This window comes from Poeciliopsis prolifica, unplaced genomic scaffold (genome assembly GCF_027474105.1).
Source record: "Poeciliopsis prolifica strain line A6 unplaced genomic scaffold, Auburn_PproV2 SCAFFOLD103, whole genome shotgun sequence".
NCBI classification, from domain to species: Eukaryota; Metazoa; Chordata; class Actinopteri; order Cyprinodontiformes; family Poeciliidae; genus Poeciliopsis; species Poeciliopsis prolifica.
Window position 1 is genome coordinate 101,047 of NW_026562478.1, and position 15,690 is coordinate 116,736.

The following is a 15,690-nucleotide window of genomic DNA, read 5'->3' on the forward strand; positions in this document are numbered from 1 at the left end:
AAGGTTTTGATGGGGAGTTAGTCTGTTATATAATCATCTCTTTTCACTTCCAGCTGTTTCTTCTCATTTGTAGCTTCTGTTTCCTGACTCTAAATGGCAAAGTGGCCAAATCAAATTCTGCAGAAATGACGGATGATGATTTGGCCAAAACCTTCTCAGATAGGAAGCTATCATTCTTCTCCTTTTCAACTTTCTTTCTGTCTTCAAATAGAGAAAATAGTTCCCAAAAGAGGACACAAAGCTGCTCTTTCAGTCCAGTTGTACTGAGCAAAGGCAGGACAGGAAATGGTAATTACAGCAAGTTCATGGGCTTTACAACTGTGTCGCCGCAGCAACAAATGAACCCTAATTACCCAAAGACTGGAGTTTGTTCAGTTTAAGTGGCATCAAGCGAGCCAGGGCTTATTTAATCAGCAGGAACACACACTGGACTTCTGTTGTTTCTATAAAACGCTGCTCCAACCTTCATAATGTGTGAGGATGCTGGACTCAGGTATGGAGCTACATTGGGGCCATAAAGTTTGTTTAAAAGAAAAAAAAAAAAGATTTGAAACTGAAAAAAAATGCAGGTTGTCAAACATTTTGAAGCTGAAAAATACATTTTGAAACTGAAAAAAAGTTCAAAAATACCTGTCAGATTCAAGTTTTCTTCTCAGTTAATTTTTTTTTTGTGAACAAACTTTATGACCCTAATTTAGCTCCTTATTCAGGAATCAGGAGAATGATGCATTTTAAAAGCTAATCAGTGAATTTAAGCCCAACTGAGTGACCCTTTTATGGAGTCTGTGTACAGTTAGATTATGTCTCCATCTGTTCAAAGTTGTTCAAAGTTTCCTCGCCATATTTAGATTTCCCCACCCCTCTTTTTGGTGATATTTTGGAATAAGGTGTGTCCCCCAGCCACGGTGTTTACACTGGAGTTGAGGTCGGGTGAAATGACTGAACCGTTTGACAAACTGGAGGAATTTTCTGTCAACAAAGCCAATCTGTTTGAAAGGCCGAATTCAGAGAAACAGGAAGGTTAACGAGGGTTTGACTGTTTGTGTTTCAGCAGCTGAGGATCACTCTCAATAGCTTCATTAGCCGTATTTACAGACCCTTGGAAAACTATTCATTACCATCATCACCTTTACTAAAGACACAAGTACATTCATATAAAAAAGTAAAGAAGATGAAAATGGACATTGAGATTTAAATTTGACATATGCTTAATTGAACAGGTTAGAATAATTTTATGGGAGATACAAAAGATATTCGTTACTCATTTTTTACACAAAATCATTCTTCCAAGAAATGAGATTTTACTTGGATCCTTTCAAAATTATTTGTTTTAGGACCTCCTGCTCTTTAAACTCTAATAAGCTGTTTCTGGCGACGCCCCCCTCACTCAAAGGACACATCTGCAATTATACAACTGCACATCTTTGAAAAGCAGAATTGGAGCCTCCCGCGCAACTAACAAGAACGTAGCAAGAGGTTTCTGAACGGCAAGTCAACTAAAAAACACTTTTCCAGCAGTTTTCTAGCAGCCATTGTAAACCAAACCAAACCACTTGGGTTGCTAAGTGATGTGCTGGGGTTTCTAGGTAACGGCGCTGTGCTCATACAATGTGACGAAACAATCAGAAGGGTTTGGAAATGGCTCATTTTCCAGGCACCAGAAAACACATTAACTTCTTGACAAAAAAACAACTGGATGGTTTTTTTTTTTGGGTTGTTTTTTTTTTTTTAGAAGCAGATGGAACCCAAGTAGAAGAATAAAAACATGCAAAATAGATTACTCCAAAACAGCATAATTATGAAGTTTAGGGAAAGTATTATGTGGGATTTTTTCCAAATTAAAAATAAAAGCCTACCGTGAATTTCCATCTGTTGAACCTCCGTTCACTGCAGTTACAGAAACAAATGGGGTCTCTTCCTATCAGCTTTGTACACAAACACTGACATTTTACGCATTATTCTTTGCCAAACAAATTCAGCCCATCTCTGCCAGTTGGGACTTTTGTACCACATAAAAGTGCAAACTAATTACTTTGTAACGTGTGTCAAATGTATAGTTGTTTTTTTTTTTTTTTACAAAATGGCAGTTTCTCAACAATTTTAAATAATTGAGTAAACTACACAAATATAAATGCAAATTATATTTGGTTCTTCAGGTTTGTGGTTTCAATGTGACAAAACATGAAAGTGTGCATACGTTTTCATATTCCATTAAGTTTTAAATTAAAACAGGCTTTGATATAAAATGTTTTGAAAATAATGCAGTATTTTTCATGAATTGTGGACGGCAGCATCATGCTGCAGGAATATGTCTGTTAGCAGGGGGGGACGGTGGTACGACACGGTCATCTGAGCCAAAAGCAATGGAAACTGTATGTCTGCCGCCTCCTGAAGAGACGGCAGCCGAGTCCAAAAGCAAAGGCCAGAACTGTTTTCAAAACAATAACTCCTGTCCTGCTCTGACTTTCAAATTATTGAAAGTCAATAACTTTAACAAATAAAGAAAGCAGAGAAGCTTCATCTTCACTGCAGACAGTGCAGTTTGTCCTCTGCAGAGGTAAACTGCACGTTCTACTGTTTTTATTTTCACAGTTATGGTATTTGTGTGAGCAGTCCCGCCCAGCGCCTACCCCTCATGTTCAGCTTATGCACAGAAGAGCCTTGTAAACCAGAATGCCCCTTTCATAGCCCCAATAACAGCCTTCTGCAGACATGCATCATCACGGCGAAGACATCAGCTTTGGCACTTCATGCAGCAGCAGCAGATCGTCCTGCTGTATGGAGACAAGATCACACCGCAAATCTGGATTTTAGTATCAGTAACTGCAAAAAAAAAAAAAAACAAAAAAAAAAACTACTGTCACTACTGTAGTTATTACTACAGTAGTGACAGTAGTCATTACTAATACCCAGTATTTTTGGTCTGTACTATCTAGGAAAAATACCCTTTTAGTTTTGTCTTATGTCAAGTGTGATACGATATTTAGAAACTTGACAAAAAATACGAAATTTGATGTTTTTTTAGTGAAACTGAAGTTTTTATGCAATAACAAGCAATTATTATTCTATCTGTTATTTCAGTTCTTAACATTAAATTATTATTTATCCTATTTTAGCTGCTATATTTGCATGGTTTTATTGAAAAGAAGATGTAATCCTCGTTTTCACCTGTAGGCGGTGCCGACGTTCTCCCACTGGCCTTGGCCATTTGTTATTGGCCCCGCTGGGTTTTAGCCACGCCTTCTCAAACAAAACTTCTTCCTAATTGGCTGCTTCAGACGTCAATCATCCATCTGTCAAATTGGCTTCATGCAAACTGTCAACAACAGCGAGTCGAGCGTTCCAAAGCAGCAGCAGCAGCAGTAGCAAAAGACCTTTTTATGGCACCGTAAGTTTAATATTTTACCTCCTGTTGCTGATGAAAGGTAATAAATGGGAAGCGATAAGGGTTGATATCTGCGGAATCATGTCGTATTGGCGTTAAATTCTGACGTGAGGGCAGCGGGAGACCTGTTTACGTTGCCGAATTAGCGGCTAGTCGAATGCTAATGCAAGCTAACAGCAGCTAAAATATGTCGTCAACATTAACGTTAGCGCAGGACAGCTGCTTCCAAAACGAGAAACAATGAAGGTGGCATTTAAATTCACAATGACAGTTTTAAATTATGTTTTCTTTTATTTACAACAGTGTAAAGTCAAGTTGCGTTCCGATGTTCGTTGCGTAAATTAATGTGTTTCTGTAGTAATAATATCGACTGCATTGCATTAATATTCCCGTGCTAAAAACTGTTCTCTCATATTTAATTTAATCCGTCACCTTAACGTCATTTCTTGCACAGGTAAAGGTGTCAGGCCCATTAATGTAGAGCCAGATGAATGGCGCTTCCCCTTCAACTCATTGAAATTTCATTCTTTACGCGACTAAAGTCCTTTTTAATTACTTCGACACTCGTACACAGTCAATTAACAGCTTAGGACAAGTATCATTAATTTGGTAGTTATTAACTAATTTGAATGAAGACTAAATGATTCATATTTCCATTTACTCCTTTTCATAATCTATTTTTGTTTCCTGTGAACTACTAAATTCCTACAATATAATTATTTTTGCTAATTTATTATAGAATAAATAAATAACTAGGGCAGGGAGTCAATTTATTTACAATATTCAGTAATATTACAAAATGCTTGTTTTCCTAATATGCTATGATTTATTTGTAAATTATGACCAGAGTTTAATAAAAAAAAAAAAAAAAAAAAAAAACTGAGGACTTTCTTCCTGGCATCAGAGACACATGAACTTTATAATAGACTTGATAGGTTATGGAAAATTACTTCAGATATATTACACATCTTGTGCAATTCTGCTTCAAATTCAAATAACTTTGTGTTTATTTGGTTATTTAATCTTTTACAAATCAATATTCCCTTAATAGACAGTGATTTAAAAACAACAACAACAACAACTTTGCACCTGAGTTGCACTGGTGCATCCAGTGCTGTGTTAACCATGTAATAGTATTATATCAAAATAACAAAATCAAATTGTTTCACTTTATTTATAGGCCACAAATTCACATTAAAAGTGATCTCAAAACAATCTAGTTTATGTTCAGGTATAGAAATGAATGCAGTCAAGCAGACATAAAATCCAGGAGTCAAGGTCAAGTTAAGTATCAGTGACTGAAGCCGGATCTTTAAAGGCCAGGCAGCTAAAAAGGTAATTAGTGACTGATTTTGGGTGGTCAAAGAGCAACCACTGAAAAGTCACTTACATTTTTTCCCCTACTAACTAAAAACTGTTCTTTATTTTAGATAATAGCTGTTTTTTTTAAATTTCCATTAACAGTAGTTCAGATCCGGCCTCATTGAATGTGAGAGTTTATGAAACCAACTAAAATGACCCTGAGAGTCTTCCTGCTGGGTGAGAGCCACATTTTCATACAATAGACTCCTTAGAAAATTACTGTTCTATATTTAGCTGTTGTTAAATCGCCCTGGCTCCTTTTCATAGCAAAAATAAAAGTGACGTAAAAAAACTTGACTGTCTACGTTTGACTGTGAAGTCAGTAATCAATCCTCCTGGGTTGTCTAGTTTAAAAATAAACCAAAATCTGAATGAAATGTAACTTCAAATTACATTCAGTTAGAACCGAACAATAAATCAATTACAATATGTATCGCGATACACACAATCAATATTAACGGATGATAGAATATTCTATAAATTCACTGATTTTTGGTGGTGTTCACTAACTCACCCACTCTTTGGTTACCTAGCAACAACCTCCTCAGTTACTGGCGTTGCAACAGTTTCAGGTTTTTTCTCTGTGCCTCATAACTGCTTAAAAACAAAAAAATAACATCAGGGAGTGAAAACTGGATGAAACAGTAAAGATCCTGCCACCTATTTGGCAGTAAAATCCTAATGAATTAGTTATTGATATCAACAATTATTCATATTGACTGATACGAAACGCACAGTCTTTCAGGCATTCAGATTCAAAAATCAATTAAAGGGAAAATAAATGTTGTAACTCGTGTTAATTTAATTTCTCCAGAGTTATTGCTACAGTGATAGCTGTTGGCAGGAACGATCTCTTATAGTGGTTTGTATTAATGGTCTAATGTCCAAAAGCTTTGAAATGGTGATTAGGAAAATGTTTGGTACTACGCAACATATTTTTATTTTTTAACCATGGTTTTTTGTTTCTCATATATCCATTAAGTTTGGTTAAAGGGCTTTAAAGGAAACTTGTTCTTGTTGGTGGGAATAAACATTTCTACACCAAAAATAGAAAATATTTAATCCAAAAAGAAACTTTGTTTTGGTAAATTGGTAGTTTTTAACAACCTAAAACTTTATATTTTCTACTTCTGCATTGAAATATTGCATGTTTAGTGAGACATAATGAAAATAAGTTGATCATTTTTAATTGAAAAAACCAAAATTAAGATTCACAATATATAAAGCTTAGTTTAGGAGCCAAGGCTGCAAAGGCACCTTGTACTGTGTTTGTGCTTATGGCTTAACATGTAAGAACATCTGATCACCTTTAGAGGTCAAGACAAAAGTAACAAAGTAAAACTAGTTGGTAACAAATGTTAGCAAAATAGCCTTAAATAAAAATTATAAGCAGTTCTAAGTTGCATTGTTAAATGTTGGACTTTTTTTTTCACTGGAAATGAGACATAATTGATATTAAATCGATGTGGTTTCAGACAAACAACAAAATTCTTCAGGGGGATCTTGGTCTTTTTTTGGCAGCCATGTTTGTTTTCCTCAGCATTGACGTCCCAGAAGGGTTGTTTTATTATCTCAGCTGTGTTGAGCTGAGTTCAGTAACAGTAATGTTCACTGCTGCAAAGCCAGTCTGCAATCTCCTGATATGTGAGTGTTGTAACATGTCACAAAACAATAATCAGGTCTGTCTGCTGACTTTCCTGTCTTTAAGCTGCTAATCATCAGGTAGTTAAAATCTGAAGACTCTGGGCTCTTTATTAGTCTTTCCTTCATGTTTACATGTCTACAGAACAGCAGGAGCATTTTTATAACTCTAAACATCTCATTATGAGTCTGATGTCTCCATGTTGCCAGTAACCAAAAAGGGATGCAACTAAAGAGTTTTAGTTTCTTTTTGTTTAATTAGGGCTGGACAATAAATCAATAAGTTAAATTAAAACTTCAGTTACCTAGCAACAACCTCCTCAGTAACTGGCGTTGCAGCAGTTTCACGTTTTTCTTCCGTGACTCATAACTGCTTATGAGGAAAACGATAAACCGTGCAGATGGAAATTATTGAGCTTGTTTTAATTTATCATATGATTGATTATGATGGTATTAGATACTAAGGTGAAAAAAAGAAACATGATGTATGTCTGTATTTATAATGTTTTTCATTGTTTTTGGTGTTCATGCAGGACTGCCCATCGTTTCTGCAAATGGAGGAAAGAACTACAGTCGTGTAACTGGAGCTTGTTGCTGAATATTCGGCCAAACAAAATCACAATCAGCTGAACCAATACTAGAAAATAAAAGACGAAGCAACCCTGCAGCCTCTCTCTTCATTTAGTCCCGTCCTTTCTGTCTTGCCACCTTGATCTGCCTCTGCTTGCAGTCGAAGCAGCGGGGTCCTCGTCCCTCACCGCAGGCCTCGGGCCCTCCCATCGGCGGCCCGCTCCGGCCGTTTGCTGGTGTCTGATGGCGCGGTGGGATGCTAAGAGCAGCCGTGGGAGACTGTGATGTCAGAGCCCGAGAGCCAGCGTGGCGCTCCCATATTCTTCGTGGGCTGCGAGGACGATGACAGCGAGGTGCAGGAGGACAGCATGAGGACAGACATGGACCTGTATGAGGACGACGAGGACACGGTGAGCGTCTCGCTTCTGATTTTAGAGTTTCCTTATTTAAAATCACTACATTCAGTTAGCTTTAGTTGTCCCTGAGGGGCAAGTTCAAGGTAAAGTCTCAAACCTGAATTCATAAAATTCACACATGCTAATAAACATATAAATGTAAATAAATACTAATAAGGTCAGTAATTATGCAGCCTAAGTGCTGCAATGGGCACCAAAAACACCAAATCCTAAAAAGTATTTTTTTTCTAGTTTCTAATGCAAATATGTCAATACAGTTACAATGAGACAAAACTAAATTAAAAATAAATTTTCTGCGAGACAGATTATTATTTCAGTAAATAATTTCTTGATGTTGAAAAATTACAGATCCATTTTAAGGTTATTAAACTTATAATATATATAAAAAATATTTTTATAAATGAAATAATTTGACAATTAAACGAGCAATTATTGCTCAATATAAAGAAATTATTGACTTAAAAGAAGCTCCTGTGTCAAAACAAAGGTTTGTTTAAAAAACTGACCCTAAATAAAATTTTGCGCTGTTTTTTTCCAGTTTTTTTTTTTTTCATATTTTGTTGGGGTTTTTTTCCCCCAGTTTCAGATTTTTTTTTTTACTTCATGGCTCCAGTTTAGCGCCATTCAAAGATGTTGTGAAAGGTTATGAATTATGCTCAAAGACTATGAAACTGAAAAAAGTTCAGAACTTATTTCAGTGATTTTAACCGTTTGCTTGGGCTGGAGGAGATTTAGATTTTATTTTCAGCTGCAGACGCCCGAAAAGGAGATGGCTGCAGTGTAAAACAAAAGATGATGATGTGGAAAAAGCCTCATATCTGTTTTTCTTCCGGAAGCCTGTTAACTGAATAATGTCATTGCTTCTGCCAGAAAACTGAAAATAGGTCACTGCTCTTTATTGTTTTCTGCACTGAATCAATGTCTTCTTTTTGCAGATTTGATATTTCTAATTATCGTGTTTTAAGAACAATATGCTCCAGCAATAATAAAATAAATACACTGAAAGCTGAGGCCTTCTGAGTTGATCTGTTTCCGCCCCGCTCAGCCCCCGGAGCGACAGATTGTGGTGGGGATCTGTTGCATGATGAAAAAGTCCAAGTCCAAGCCAATGACCCAGATTCTGGAGAGGCTGTGCCGGTTCGAGTACATCACCGTGGTCATCTTCCCAGAGGACACCATCCTCAACGAGCCTGTGGACAAATGGCCGCTGTGCGACTGCCTCATCTCCTTCCACTCCAAAGGTGCCACCCCTCCCACCACAGTGCATGCATACTGACAAACTGGTCAACATGCAAATCATGCATGTTTAATCTGCACTGTCTGCTGATATTTGTCTGAATGCTTGTGTTTCCTCTACGGATGCAAGAAATTAATCAACTTATGATTAACTATCAATTTAAAATTAGTTCCAGTCGATTAACTAACAACGTCCGTTTAGTCCTAGTATTGTAGTTTGGTTGCTGCTGGTCATCCTTAAAAAAAACATGACGTTAATTGGCACTGTTCATTTTGAGGGCTGAGGTGAGTTAATGTACTTCATGGAGCAAAGTGTTAACTTTCCTTCAGGAGCAACCACAGACAATACTGTGTTAATATCTGTTTATGGGGAATGAAGCTTTTCACATATTTAATTCTTTTAGCTTCTATTTTTCTATTCAACAACCTAAAAGCTTCTTTTTTTGTTACATGACTAATATTAATAATGTGAGAAAACCACAATTTGTTTGATTATTAAGGCAGTGTTTAATGCAGCTGACACAAAATAATATTAAAATCGCTTAATTCAGCATATTGTGAAAAATTTATGTTATCAGTTAGTTATTAGTCGATCAATAAAATCAATCAACTTTAGATAATGTCTTTAAAACTGCAGTATGTAACTTTTGTCAAAAGTATGTTGCGGTTTTTTTGTACAAATTTGTAAAAAATATGAGACAGATGAACTGTGAAGCGATGGATTTGCTCCACCTTCTTCCTGAGCTGCTGACGCCGTCTGAGAAAATGTACCAAAAACAACCAATCAGAACCAGGAGGCGGGTCTTAGCGCTGTCAATCATCAGAGGCAGGAAAACCGTTTTTCCAACATCATCAGTAGCTGTGCTAACTGGTGTTAGCACTAGCATAAGATCTGCTGACGGGGGGAGTGGAGAGGGAACAAGCAATGCCGCACAAGATGGTGATTGACTAAGACCCGCCTCCTCACTCTGATTGGTTGTTTCTAGTTAGTACTGAGAGAAGGCAGAAGAGCAAAAATTTTTCAGATTATCTGTCTTCTACCATACCGACAGTTTCTACAAATATGTAAAAGAATATATATTTTTTCCGTAAGTTACAATGCAGCTTTAATTAATAAGTTTCCCCATCTTAAAGGTTTAAAAATGTTTCTTTTGTGTCTCCTTTTTGTAGGATTCCCTCTGGACAAGGCGGTGAGCTACGCCAAACTGAGGAGCCCTCTGCTCATCAACGACCTGAACATGCAGTACTACATTCAGGACAGGTGCATCTACCTCTCCCTTCCAGGCTCCAACAAAACAAACATCTATTGGTGCCTTTTATTTATCATCAGGGTTTTTTTTGTGTGTTTTCCAGGAGAGAAGTGTATCGGATCATACAGGAGGAGGGGATCGAGCTGCCGCGTTACGCTGTGCTGAACCGCGACCCAGATAAACCAGAAGGTCAGCCTCATATTCCCGTTTGTGCTCTGAACTTATTGTATCAGGCATCATTTATTCAGCCGGGTTCTGGTTCTGTGGCAGCTATGGGATAAATATAGTGCTGGATTTTCTGCAGGGATGAGTTTCCCTCATTAGGTTCTGTGACATAAAGGTTCTGGCACTCGGATCAGATGTTTTACGTGTTTAGGAGAGCTTCTTCTCAGGCCTCAGCAGTGAACGCCGCAGGCTCAGTGTATTCTGTGTGTGTTCGGCCAGACAATAAATCAATAATGACAGATCACTATAGATCAATATCCATAGAATATTCTCTCACTGCTAGTGTTGGAATCAACTAACTCTTCTTATCGTCCAGCAACATTTGTTTTTGTGACGGGCCTAATCATGAAAAGTTTTTCAGCCATATCGTACAGCCTAATGTGTGTGCGTGCGTGTGTGCGTGTGTGTGTGTGTTCAGAGTGTAACCTGGTGGAAGGGGAGGACCATGTGGAGGTGAACGGGGAAATCTTCCAGAAACCTTTTGTGGAAAAGCCCGTTTGTGCTGAGGACCACAACGTCTACATCTACTACCCCACATCAGCAGGCGGCGGCAGCCAGAGACTCTTCAGAAAGGTCGTGACCTCCACATTCATGACTTGTTTAGTAATTCAGATCGGTCTGACCAAAATACGGGCAGCAAACATTCCTCTTTCTTATTATACGCAGACTTCCAGTGTGACTTTAATTAAGTGCTTTCAAAGTCAAGAATATAACTATAATATATAAATATATCTATATTTTAAATTATTATTATTGGTTGCTGCTGGCGCCCATCAGTCAGAATTATTACTTTTTTTTGTTTTTTTTCTGGACCGCAGATTTTTCTTCTTACTTAACCTTTTCTGAGCCACTGAAAAAAATATTTTCTGACATTTTTTTTTCCAGTGGCCCTCAGATCGGTCTGACCATCTGGGGGCCTCCTTCCGTAAATAAAAAATAAATAATACAGAAGAAGAGAAATAAAAATTTTGAGCTGGAACGATAAATTAGATTTTTTTTTTTTGTGATTAATTGGTTGATGTACAGTCAAAAAACCCATTCAGATCAGTAACTGAGCCAAACTACAAAAAAAAGTTTCTTTTATGGAAATGCGTCTGTTGAGGAGAGATGAAAGAAAACAGATTCTTAAAAATGCAACAAGCTGATCAGGAGTCAGAAAAGATTTCTTCTCTCTATGTAAGATTTTGTCTCCACACATTTTCCAGTCAGAAAATTCTAAATATTTCAAAATAAGAGCACTCCTATCGCTTCTGTGTTGCGTTTTACGGCTTTTTTCATCCTCTGGGACATTTGCTGTAATTTTAGCCTGCAGCTCTTTTTACAAATGAATACAAGTTTTTACATTTTAGTTAAACCAGCGTCTCGGTTTCTAAAAGAAGTTGTGTGAAAAGAGAAGAAGAAGAACTGATTTGGTTTCTGCTTTGTGCAGATCGGGAGCCGGAGCAGCGTCTACTCTCCAGAGAGCAGCGTGAGGAAGACTGGCTCCTACATTTACGAAGAGTTCATGCCAACTGACGGAACGGATGTTAAGGTTTGGACAAAACTCGCTGAGATATGTCAGCGGAGTGCAGTTATTTCATATAAACATAGATTGCTCACTCTCAGACCTGGTCCATTTAACCATTTAGAAACAAACAAAAGGCCTTAAAATGAGACAAATGGCGCCAGTCCCAGGAAGCTGTCAGGAGTGGAGCTGCAGCAGAACGGAGGCCGGCTCTGCACTGCGTGTTTCACATGGAACGTCACTGATGATGGCCGACATGTTTCTGTGTGTGAATAACCAGACTTCTGCAGACCCGGCCAGAAGTTTGCATTCACGCATCACATTCAGAAAAATAAGATAAATAAAAGGATTTTAATAATTTCATGGATTATTTAGATCGGACATTTTTCAGATATGGACTTTGAGATCCAAAATGGCCTCCTTGCATCAGTGAAGGTGGAAACTGGGGCTGAAGCAATTAATTGTGATTAATCGACTAATGAAATATTCATGAACTAATTTAGCAATTAACAGGTGTATCCAGACTAAATCAGAGCCAAAACTACATAAAAAATATGTATGCTTATTAGAAAGTACTTTGTCTTTATAAGTTTTAGCTTCACCTGGTTAAAGCAAAACAAATCTCTCATATCTTTTGCATTCACTTATTAATTGGTTGTTCACATAGATTTCTCTTCACATTTGTGTTTAAATCACAGACTACAGCTAATTTATAATGTTTTTATGTATTTACATGAATCTTGTGAGGTAGGACTTGAGGATTTCTAATCGTAGGCCCTGTTGCCACATATCAACTACTGTCAACCTCACAACAGAACCGCCACACAGAACGTTCTGATCTTCATGAGTTTTGCAGCAGATAAACGGGTCGTAGTTTTCTGGTTGGACTTGGAGCTCTGATGTAACAGGACTGCTGGTTCTGCTGGGGGTTTGTGTCGGACTGCAGGTGTACACCGTCGGGCCGGACTACGCCCACGCCGAGGCCCGGAAGTCTCCGGCGCTGGACGGGAAGGTGGAGCGCGACAGCGAGGGGAAGGAGGTCCGTTACCCCGTCATGCTCTCGGCCATGGAAAAACTGGTGGCCCGGAAAGTCTGCTTGGCGTTCAAGGTACACCGGCTTCCACTGCAGAGTTTGGCTATTTATTTTCAATCAAAATAATTGATTATTAAGATAACCATTAGTTTCAGCCCTAATCTGTGTTTACTCTTGTTCTTCCTCCGCAGCAAACGGTGTGCGGCTTCGACCTGCTCCGAGCCAACGGACGCTCCTACGTTTGTGACGTGAACGGTTTCAGCTTCGTCAAGAACTCGATGAAATACTACGACGACTGCGCCAAGATCCTCGGGTACCGGCTTTTCTCTCTCACCTGCCCTTTTCAACATTTCTGAGTGTTTATTTGAGCTTTTGGTGTTGATGAAATGTCTCAGGAACATCGTGATGCGAGAGTTGGCGCCTCAGTTCCAGATTCCCTGGTCGATCCCGACGGAGGCAGAGGACATCCCGATTGTTCCCACCACTTCAGGAACCATGTAAGACCCGATTAATGGACTCGCCTCATCACTGGCTGTGTTTCCGGTTATCTTAAAACTGTGCAAATTGAAATGACAAAAATACATTTTCTTACTGGAAACATGTCGGTTTTGAAGAAGCAAAATGTTTTTGTGTAGAACAAGATGGTTTTTCAGTACATTTTGCAGAACTGCAATGAAAACTTATTTCGCATCACGTCGGTTTGTTTTCCAGCAGCTTATTTGTTGGCAATGGCTTCCTTGAAAATCAGAGGCCTGACAGCATAGCAAAGATCATAAAAGTTTAGTTTCTCATTGGAAAGTGTTGAATCCATGGCTGTAAAAAATAAAAAACTAAATAAATTGCAGACTAAAATTTTCCTGAAAGGTTGCAAACAAAACTAATTTCTCCCAAATATCAGAGGTGTGTCGTTCCAACGCCTGAAGACGCTGACGTCTTGTCTGATGGCTACAATGACAAAGTGTTTTCTTTTTTAAAAGAAATTCTTAGTTTAATCTAAACTTTTCTGAGTTTTGTTTTCTATCTACAATGGCCATAATATGTCATCATAGATTGTCTATGATGAACACTCGTATTAAATTTTAATGACTTATCATCTGAATAAGTTTATTCATGTCTCTTATTTAATGGGAACACCACAAATATGAAATTGCATTGTTTTGTTTTTTAAAAAAGGTTTTGCTCACATTTGTAATAAGACGAAGCTACTGTGGCTTAAATGTTTTCATGAATTTACTCTGAAACTGGCCAGGATGGAGCTGCGCTCCGTCATCGCCGTTATCCGTCACGGAGACAGAACGCCCAAACAGAAGATGAAGATGGAAGTTCGCAACCCCATGTGAGTTTTTCCCACTGCAGCCCGATCACTAACCGCCACATTGAAAGACCAACTGTTCATTTGTTTCCCTTCAGGTTCTTTGATCTGTTTGAAAAATACGAAGGATACAAAACCGGAAAGTTGAAACTGAAGAGGCCGAAACAGCTGCAGGTGACACAGTTGATCCTGACGTCTGAGGTGCAGAAATGTCAGCGCTGGCCGCTCCTCTGATGGTTTCTCTCTCTGACCGTCTCACAGGAGGTGCTGGACATCACCCGGCTGCTACTGATCGAACTGGGGCAGCGCAACGACTGCGAGATCGAAGAGAAGAAGTCCAAACTGGAGCAGCTGAAGACGGTTTTAGAAATGTAGGTGAAGCAAGTCTAATGATTAACCTCATTTCCCTGGAAGGTCCTGAAAACGGCAACTTCTTAGCAGGTTATTAAAAGCACAAGCATGGCTGCAGCCTGTGATAAATCAGCTTTTGTTGGACGTTTTTGTTCTCGTTCTCCTCAAACTTCCTTAAAAGCTTGCTGCTCAGTTTTCTCACTGTTTATAAAATAAACATCTGCTGAGAAAAGAGTGGAAGCAGACCTGTGAGGTCATAGCAGTGATTCATGAAAAACCTTGGTCCCTTCTATTGTGATTGAAACCATTCCATCTTTACAAGGTCGCAGTTCTTCTGATACGCCTGCGATGAGTTCAGTAACAGATGATGCATGCTTTCCTAAAACACAGGTTAAAAATCGCTTATTCTTCAGTTAACAGGTTAGAATACGTTTATGGCCTTTGGAAAATATGTTCATTACAATTTTAAACAAAATCATCTTTAGATAATTTGATTTTTGAGATGTTTTCAGGCATCTTGTCACTTTGAATCCTGAAAATGGCTCCAAGCAGATGTGTAATTATACAACTGTACATTTTTGAAAAGCATTAGCAGAGCCTCCTGCACAACCAACAGGAATGCAGCAAGTGGTTTCTGGATTGTGAGTCAACAACAAAAGCCGGCCAATCCTGCTGGAGGGTTGCTGGGTAACGGCGCAGTGGCCGTGAAACGTGACATAATAATTAACTCAATTTAAAAGTAATTTAATGATCCCAATAGGGAAATTAAATAGGGAAGATTTTAAACGGCTTGTTCTCCAGTCACCTTGGAGACATTAACTTATTGCCAAATGCTTATAGTCAAAACCAAGATTTCAAAGAGGAAAAACATGCATGAGTGGCAGAACCAGCCAAATTATGAAAAAAACTTGAGATTTATCGTTCAGAAATATGGTATGTTAAAGGAAAGTGGAAGGAAAAAGGTGGATAAACCACAAACGACAGCGTTAACACCAGCAAGTTAACCACTGCTGGTGGAAACCGAGCCTCTAAAGTTAAAGTTTCAATATTTCTGCACTTAAAATAATTTGTATAGGTCCAATTTACAGTTTTAATGTTGATTAGCTACGATAGTCAAATCAAAAATGCTTGAGAAATTTTGGAAGTAGTTTTATATTTTTATCTTTTTCTGGTTCTAAAGGTATGGTCACTTCTCTGGGATCAACAGGAAAGTGCAGCTGACTTACCTGCCCCATGGGCAGCCGAAAACCTCCAGTGAAGACGAAGGTTCACACATTTTATTTGTTCATTAATTTAAACCTGCAGTTTGCAACTTTTATAAGCAATATGTTTTTATATATTTGGTGAAACTGTCAGTATGTTGTGACAGTATGGCATGAGACAGATGATCTGTGAACAAATCGAG

General features: G+C 38.3%; 1 protein-coding gene across 1 annotated transcript in view; it reads left to right on the forward strand.

Moving 5' to 3' along the window:
- The first annotated feature begins 3,295 nt into the window (after window positions 1–3,295).
- Window positions 3,296–15,690, forward strand: part of ppip5k1a (diphosphoinositol pentakisphosphate kinase 1a) — a 52,044-nt gene continuing 39,649 nt past the window's right edge. Inside the window, exons 1-14 of the mRNA XM_055023534.1 lie at window positions 3,296–3,388; window positions 6,922–7,368; window positions 8,420–8,615; window positions 9,781–9,871; window positions 9,964–10,049; window positions 10,504–10,658; window positions 11,515–11,616; window positions 12,536–12,697; window positions 12,814–12,935; window positions 13,018–13,119; window positions 13,872–13,958; window positions 14,033–14,108; window positions 14,196–14,305; window positions 15,466–15,551. Coding sequence (XP_054879509.1) covers window positions 7,243–7,368; window positions 8,420–8,615; window positions 9,781–9,871; window positions 9,964–10,049; window positions 10,504–10,658; window positions 11,515–11,616; window positions 12,536–12,697; window positions 12,814–12,935; window positions 13,018–13,119; window positions 13,872–13,958; window positions 14,033–14,108; window positions 14,196–14,305; window positions 15,466–15,551 — 1,501 coding nt within the window. The 5' untranslated portion in view covers window positions 3,296–3,388; window positions 6,922–7,242. The remainder of the gene's footprint in view (window positions 3,389–6,921; window positions 7,369–8,419; window positions 8,616–9,780; window positions 9,872–9,963; window positions 10,050–10,503; window positions 10,659–11,514; window positions 11,617–12,535; window positions 12,698–12,813; window positions 12,936–13,017; window positions 13,120–13,871; window positions 13,959–14,032; window positions 14,109–14,195; window positions 14,306–15,465; window positions 15,552–15,690) is intronic.